This window comes from Callorhinchus milii, unplaced genomic scaffold, assembly GCF_018977255.1.
Source record: "Callorhinchus milii isolate IMCB2004 unplaced genomic scaffold, IMCB_Cmil_1.0 Scaffold18, whole genome shotgun sequence".
In the NCBI taxonomy this organism is placed as follows: Eukaryota; Metazoa; Chordata; class Chondrichthyes; order Chimaeriformes; family Callorhinchidae; genus Callorhinchus; species Callorhinchus milii.
The window spans coordinates 10360897-10369347 of NW_024704759.1; the positions used below are offsets into that span (position 1 = coordinate 10360897).

The 8451-nt window shown below is 43.8% G+C and overlaps 1 protein-coding gene across 1 annotated transcript in view; it reads right to left on the minus strand.

Moving 5' to 3' along the window:
• LOC103172865 (CCAAT enhancer binding protein beta) overlaps positions 1 to 1247 on the minus strand; it is a 2277-nt gene extending 1030 nt beyond the window's left edge. The window contains exons 1-2 of the mRNA XM_007885569.2: positions 1055 to 1247; positions 1 to 397 (exon numbers count right to left, since the gene is read on the minus strand). The exon at positions 1 to 397 is cut by the window's left edge and continues 1030 nt beyond it. Coding sequence (XP_007883760.2) covers positions 1 to 306 — 306 coding nt within the window. The 5' untranslated portion in view covers positions 307 to 397; positions 1055 to 1247. The remainder of the gene's footprint in view (positions 398 to 1054) is intronic.
• Between the last annotated feature and the right edge of the window lie 7204 nt (positions 1248 to 8451).

Here is an 8451-nt window from a genome sequence, read left to right on the forward strand (position 1 = left end):
TCCCCCTCCTCCTCCTCCTCCTCCTCCTCCTCCTCCGGTAGTGGTCCCGGTGGTGGTGGTGGTCGCCGCCGCCGCCGCCAGTGCCGCCGCCGCCGCCGCGGGGTCGATGTAAGGGCTGAAGTCGATGGCGCTCTCGTTGTCCCCGAGCCCCAGGTCGGTGACCGAGCGGTCCCGGTGCAGTTTGCCGAGGCAGCAGTCCGGTGCCTCGTAGAAGTTGGCCACGTCCATCAGACTAGCGTAGCTCGGGCCGGTCGGGAAGCATGGCGATCCGCAGCGAGAGCCCCAGGCCGACAGCTGCTGCTGCATGTGAGCCGTGATGGCGAGTGGCCCCTTCTCCCTCTCCTCCTCCTCCTCCTTCTTCTCCTCCTTCTCCTTCACTCACTCACTCACTCACTGACTGAGAGAGAGAGAGAGTACGTCAAAAAAAAAGGGGTACGTTCGCTCCGCTCCAACCGCTCCTCACTCCCTCCCCACTTTTTTTTTTCCCCCCCCCCCCCCCCGACCCCCCCCACACACACACCACTTGTTAATAATTGTTCTTGTTGTTGTTGTTGTTGTTCTTGTTGTTGTTAAGGAGGAGAGAGAGAGAGAGAGAGAGGGGATGAAGCCGGAGACGCGCGACCCCCCCCCCCACCCCCCTCCTCCCCACCCGAAGGCTCTCTGTCTCTCTCTGTGTGTGTCTGTGTCTCTCTCTCTCTCTCTCTCTCTGTCTGTGTCTCTGTGTGTCTGTGTCTCTCTCTGTGCGTCTCTGTGTCTGTGTCTCTCTCTCTGTGTCTCTGTGTCTGTGTCTCTCTCTGTGTGTCTGTGTCCCTCTCTGTGTGTGTCTCTGTGTCTGTGTCTCTCTCTGTGTGTCTCTGTGTCTGTGTCCCTCTCTGTGTGTCTCTGTGTCTGTGTCTCTCTCTGTGTGTCTCTGTGTCTGTGTCTCTCTCTCTGTGTCTGTGTCTCTCTCTCTCTCAACAAACACACAACACAACTCTTCCCCCCAAGAAATAAACTCTCTTCCTTCTCTCTCTCTCGGTCACTCACTCACTCACTCACTCACTCACTTACTCACTTTCTCTCTGTACTTGTGCTGTACTTGTGCTGTACTGTCTGTCTTCCACCACTCTTTTGTTTTGTTCTCTCACTCTCTCTCTCTATCTCTCTCACACTCACTCTCTCTTCGCTTCTGGACGCTCTGTTCTTGAATAAAAAACGCAGGAGAGAGAGAGAGAAAAAAAAATGCAAAACGACCCAATATATATATATATATATATTCGTGTGTGAGCAGCAGCAGCAGCAACAACAGCAGCAAAACAAAAAAAAATAATAAAATTTTTTTAAAAAATGTTCCCAAGTGTTTTTGAGAGTCGACTGGAACTTATAGCCTTGAGTTGAGTATTTATACCTTTGGCCCTTTGACGTCAGTACAAACTGCTTTGGATTCAACCCTTCAGTCTCCACAACTCTCCGCCCACATTGAATCTCCTCCTGACAGATCTATCAGACTTGACATGAAACAATCTCATTTCGTGCACATACACCGCACGCACACCTCTCCACTACTGGTGTATTTTCCAAGTGCTCTCCAACCTCTCAAGGAAATACTGTCGGAAACAAGTCGCAGACACGGAGACACACAGAGAGAGAGAGAGAGAGAGAGAGAGATCGTACCTTACGCACCCTTCGATTCCAAGTTCTTGAACTGCTGCTCAAGAAGTTCTTGGTGATCGTCACGATAATAGTCGGACGATCGTAATCGTTGCCTTCGGTACGGCGCCCTATCGCGTCTTCGAGACGTCTCAAAGCGCTTCACGGAACGCACTCTTCACGGGCTCCGACCCCTCGTTGCGCGGGCGAAATAAATCTTAATGTGTAAACCAAAATATAAATGCGTAAAAGTGCAGCAATGATTTGCTTGAGAAAGTCTTACATCCTGTTTTATTGAAGACGGATGGATGGATGGTGCAAGCAGCGGGTTAGACCGTATTTTTCCGTCCCGAATCATAATGTTTTTGTGTCATGTGAGATCTGTCAAGTTCACGAAAATTCTACCTCCCCCCCCCCCCCAAAAAAAAATACCCGTCTCAAAACTGCAAGAAAGTTCCACTGAATCTGCAGGTGTTGCGATATGTCCCTGATCTATGTGATAACTCTAAAAGTTGTTTGCGTCTTCAAACCTGGGAATCCAGGGACTTTTGGTAATTTAACGTTTTACAAGATAAAGTTTTTTTTTATTTGAGCAGCTACAGAACAGTACATACTTTTACAATGTTGCTGTGTGTTTCCATTGTTTTTTACCCACTCTTATGAATCTTAAACTTGCCATAACAAATTTACTGAGCTTAAGACACCATATACTTTTGTGACGCTATTCTATAAACAGTCTCCCGTTGCCAGGCTTTGCAGCTGTTAAATACAAACTTCCAGTCGCGAAAGAAAATGTTTTAGGAGGAAATGCGTTCCCTTACTCACTCCGTTATAAAATGGCTTACGTTCAAAGAGAAGAAGTTCCCCAAACACTGTCCTTTAGGGGGAGACAATGATATTTTTCTAGTTCATATTATTGTTATGAATATTGTAATGATATCAATCAAAAATCGTAACATTGTGGTGCAGGCCCTCAGACTTCAAAAAGTGATGATTCCAGCTGGTGTAAATCCTTCAGACTTTCTGGCTGGATTTAATAAATAATCGAGTTTTACTGATATAACAAGTAAACACTAACAGCCGGTTTATAACTGAACAAACACACACAAAACATTGTGTGTTTATGAATGAAAATGAGAAAAATTAAGATGGTTGCATTCAAGCTTGTTTTCAAAGGATTTTGTTTGACAATCGAGATGATCGTGTAACAATACTAATAATAATCCTTGCATTTGATATGGAGTCTTTCTCTTCGGGAGGAAATCGCAAAGTGCATCACAGAATTTTACTGTAAAGTGTAGGCAGCGATAGCGGCAGCCAATTTGCGCACTGTCAAATGTCCCACCAACAGCCATGAAGTGAATGACCAATTTTATCTGGGAGGTTGTCGGCCAGGACACTGGGTGAAACTGTCTTTTCAAATAGTGCCAATGGGATCTTTAACATCCACCTGAACAGGCAAACAGGACTTCAGTTAAACGTCTCATCCGCCACCAACAATGGAGTACACCATCGCCACTGTATTGGAGTGTCAGCCGAGACCATGTGAGTTCGAAGCCCTGACGTGGGACTTGAACCCACAACCTTCTTTCTCGGAGGCAAGAGTGCTATCGGGCTTACACCTGTAGAAAAGCAAACTCACTCATTCATTTAAATGGATACATTAGTTCTCCCAACTCATTAAATTTAGAAAACTTAATTACCGTGACATGTTACAGTATAATATTTATCTGTCTCCCAACTCACACCTTTATTAAAAGATTGCAGCGTCTTGTAATTCTTCATAAACAACAAGATCCCAGAATTATTTGTGCAGTTATCCGTTTTACCCATATGTACGCTTGTGTATATTTGGCTATTTTGTATAGAACTATTTGTTGCCATAAATATTTGAAATGTTTAGACCCGAGCAGAACTGAAATATTGCTAAAACTAAGGCCAACCGTTCAAACGTACAGTTTTGTCTAAACCAAGCTGCAACCATCTTCTTGGATTTTATAACCGCTGACAAAGAGAAGTTTGCCCACGATTCAATGTATTAATAAGGAACTTAACTTTCAGGATACGAAGCGTGGGTTTGTAAACATTCATAGTCATACTGACATCTCTTGGTAATCTGCTGTCACTGCACAAAGCCAAAGGCAAGCTTGTACAGGCCTCGTCTCTTCTGCGGTGCCCAGCCCCCTTCTCAGTAAATACACAGAGCTTCAGGCTCGCGCTCAAGACTCGCACATGAATAGGAACATAAAAATTTGCTAGGAGAAAGAAGACCAGGATCCCATCCAGTTCACACGACGTGCTGTGCCCAAAGTATATATCGTAACCCGGCAGATTATTTCCTATAAGAATAATAGCCACTTGGATGAGACACCAGAAGGCAATGGCAGAGTTTTGACTCAAACTTGAATGTGAGCGATCGGAGTGCACTGCTGGATTCTAAACAAGTTTAGACAGCCCTGTAGGATTACGTTTTAGATTATCATAAATATGCAGTCAATTCACTTTGCAGTCTATTCTGTGAAGCGCTTTGAGACGTCTAGAAGATGTGAAAAGCGCTATATCAAATGCAAGGATTATTATTATTATTTTTATTATCAAATCAATTTACCAGAATATTGAAGCTAAATGACCGAAAGTGCGGTCAAAGAGGTACATTTTGAGACATGCCTTGCAAGGGGGCAGGGTGTGAGCGAGCGAGTGGGAGGGATTCAAGGATGAAATTACAGAGAACAGGGGTTAGATCAGCTGAAACCCTGCCTGCTGATGGTGGTGCGGATAGGATGAAGACAAGAAGTGGGCTGGTGCTCGCTGAGCAAAGGGAGTTGCTAGTTCAGTGGGATTAAAGGAGGTCACAGAGGTTGGGTGGTCCAAGACTGTGGAGGGATTTAAAGGTCACCAAAGCTATATACGTATAATAATAATATCAAATTGATGCTCCTTTTGATATAGTGCCTATAATCTTGAGAATAACTCAAGATGATATAGTGCGCTTCATAGAGTTTTTGTGAGGTGCAGTGGGAGCAATGATTAAAATAATATTGATAACATTTTTTAAAAAGAGTGGTTATGGCAGAGAGAGAGGTTGAAGGTTAGAAGTCATCTATCAGACGAGGCTTTTTATATCCTCTCCAGGAGAGCGAGAGCAATTCTAGAAGAGATTCCCAGATATGGGAAAAGTATTCCAGGCTTGGATGGACCTGAGAAGGAGTTAAGAATGGTTTAGGGAAAGAAACGTGCTTGGACCAAAAGAAAAAAACAAATTTGTTGGAGACAACTTTGGCAACAGAGATGCGAGCATTCAGATGAGAGATCCAAAGAGATAGTCAGGGCCCAGAATGGAGAATATCTAAAAGTGGAACACTAAAAACTGAGTGGTGATAGCTGTTCGCACATGTGGGCCACCTTTAGGGAGCATCACTAAGAGAATCACTTTGGACGCAAAGAATATAGTAAAGGGAACGCATTTGGCATTGCGATATGGTATTGACATCTCAGCCCTCCACAAAAATCATCTAAAATATTAAAGCACTGTAGAAATCAGCCGACCACCTGAAGAACTGATCCATTTTCGTACGTCAACAACTTTACAGAATGCTGTTCACGAAAGAAGAACATCTCGAAATGCTTAAGGAATATCAGGGACGCACTACAAATGCTTTCATATCATTGATAGGATGAGTAGACCGCCTACCCAATTTGCTATGTGTTTTGCAAAATCCGAGCTTGATTAGGATTTGAACCGTATTTTATTGATAAGATGGCTCCCTCACCAATCAAGTACCACATCCGGAATCCCGATGCTGGTTTGGGTACCAATACCACTTATGAACCTGAACGGACAGCCAGTGAGTCACAAACTCGTCAGGTTAGTTCCGCGTGAGGGTTCACAAATGGAATGTGTATATACGTGCACATCGACCAGCCAGCCGGCCTCGGGCGCTGCAGGCACCACTGATAGGATCTGCCACCTTATTCAGATTTTTAAGATCCTAAGAGATTGGTGATGTCTGAAGAATGTACAAAAAAAACAGGAACCGTGTAGAAGGCAGAGTCATATGATGTTATCTGGTTGAGTGACTACAGAGGAAGTGGTTCCACTAGTATTGAGAATTTTTTTTGTGGGGGGGGGGGGGGTGGGGGGTCATCATCGCTATTGCTGCAAAGTATTCTGTGGGAATAGTGGCTGCTTGATCAGCATGAGCTGTCGGACAGCAGTTGGACAATCTGTTTGTTCTGTTGCATGCTGACGATCTCATGGTGCTATCCGGAAAAAGAAGGGAATTTCTCCCGGTGTTCTGGTCATCAGTGCTTCGGAAAACGTTGGTCATTTGCTTCATGGCTATTTATGGGAGTTCGCTGTACGCAAATCGGTTGTGACATTCACTTAAAAATACAGACGCACAGTCACTGGACTTCACGGTACTGTGAAGTGCTTTGAGATTTATTTTTCGACATGATTTTAAGGCACTAAATCAAATCAAGGATTATTTATTTATTTATTTATTGCGGTTTTTATTGTGGAATGTAACGTTGGTAGTGATGTTACACTCGTGCCTAACGAGGGCCACTAAAATGCTGGACTGCAGGGCAAATGGTATACAGCACTTTCATGGATGACATTAATAATAATAATAATAATAATAACATTGGTAAATTGGATCATTTGCTTCAATTACGCACAGTGGCAGTCGCAGCCGGTAATGTCCAACCATGAAATAAACAGGCGTCCTTTGAACTAGAAATCATTTCCAATGCACATTGGCTGTACCAGGAATAATATCACGTTAAGAAAACAGTAGCATGATTCCTCTACACTATTTATCTATGAATGCCCCCTTGTGGATAAACTCCGGAACATTTTTAAAACAAAATTTTGCTGCGCACAGGACAAGGTGGAATATCGACAGGGTTAAGGCGTTGCAGGCTGGAGTTCTGTACACACATCCCCGATCCATTGCCATGAAAAGGAGGATATTATGCTCTCTCAGTGGTGGCTTCATTGATTTTCACAACAGTAAGCAATACCGCAAGAAAGAGAATTCTGCTCAGAAAAGAAAATGTTTTTATTTAATCTGTTGCACTTTATGCAACGACCAGGGATGTTTGATGCTCCAGCTAACTGATATAAAGTGGTGATATCGATAAAGATACATTGATATGAGAAATACACTGCTCAGTAAATACGCTGTTAGATTAAACAACAACAACAACCACAAGATTTCATTTATAGAGCGCCTTTCACGTCGGGAGGACGTCCCAAGGCGCTGGACAGTTGGGTCGGGACCCGAGCCGGGGGGAAATGGTCAGGGTGAGGGGAGGGAAGGGAGGGAGGGAGCGAGGAGGGGGTAGAGAGTCAAGAGGGGAGCTGAAGGCACGGTCGAAGAGAAATCCCTATTACAGAGAGCAACAAACAAACTGCATAAAACGAACTCTTTTTATCACGTTCTCGCTTCAGGCCAGCTGCATCCAAATTAGTGAATTGGTGCGAGATGGGTTTTATTATTGCCGTTATCTTGTATGCAGATTGATTTCTCTCTTCAAATGTCACCAGTGATCGCACTTGGGTCCCTGGAAAAGGTTTTTCCAGCTATTCCTTGAATTACTGCAGGGGACCACGGGGGAGCGCTCTCGTCGTGATTCAGGTTCATTCAGCACAGACTCGATTCACTTCACTGTGGGGGAAAAGAAATGTGACAACCACAAATATTAATTAATCCCACTGGAATCTTGCCCCCCCCCCCCCCCCCAACCCCCGAATGTATTTCCCTGGTTCAAAACAGATCTTGTCTCTCCTCCTACATGCAATTGTGCTCTCGACTCCTTATGTATTCAATGCTCATATAACAAGACCCTTTCCAATAAGGCACTTTCGGGCGAATAAATAAATAAATGACTTGTCACCGTCTTTAACAGTTTTATTAATCATCTTAACTATTTTCTCATATGCTGCAGATTTGTTGCGGGTGTTGAGTAAATGAAAAGAAGGTGTACTTGATGAAAGCCTTAAGTTACAGAGATACGATGATGACTGCTGTTCCCTTTGTTTCTTAAAATTAATCTGAGCCGAGTTAATCTGTAACACGATTGACAGTATTCTTGATTAAATGTGCAGGGTTTGTTATTAAGCCTCGTAGCTAAAACCCTGTCATATTCAAAGCACAGTTATTCGTGGCTGAGATGACTACGGCGGAGATTTATTATCATACATTTTCCTATTTCTTATCCCTGAGAGGATGTACAGATATCTGGGTGCTGCCGGCCCTCTTGAACTTCATGCGATCAACAACTTGGCGAGCCAGCCAGGAGGGCGTGCATCCCGCGTCATTGCGATCGGTTGATCAAGCCGGGAGCCCATCGGGTAAACCGCTCTAAGATAACCTGGACAAAGTTAACATTGGTCGGAGCACAGGTAAATTTGTCTGTTCCAGTATAGGTTTAAATGAGCAAACTAATCTGGTCGGAGAAAAATTGCTTTCAGTTCTGTGTGTGTGTGTATGTGTGTTAGATAATTTTTGCTGTTTTACTCTTCCCCAGTTCAAGTCTGGAAAAGTTATTGACTCGCCAGTTGCAAACTGAATTTTGCTAGGTCTCCGGTTCAAGTCTGGAAAAGTTTACCGTTCGTCATAAGTCCGAAGTTTGAGCCAGTTCAAGTCTGGAAACCTGCTGACTTGGTTTTTGTTTTATTGTTTTACTTCACTGTTATCTCTTATTGCTCACCAGTTCTGGTAGATACAAGTGTTTCATTTGTTGTGATTTCCTTAGTATTTATTGCCTGCCAGTTCAAGTCTGGGAGGTACATTAGTGTTTTTATTCATTATTATT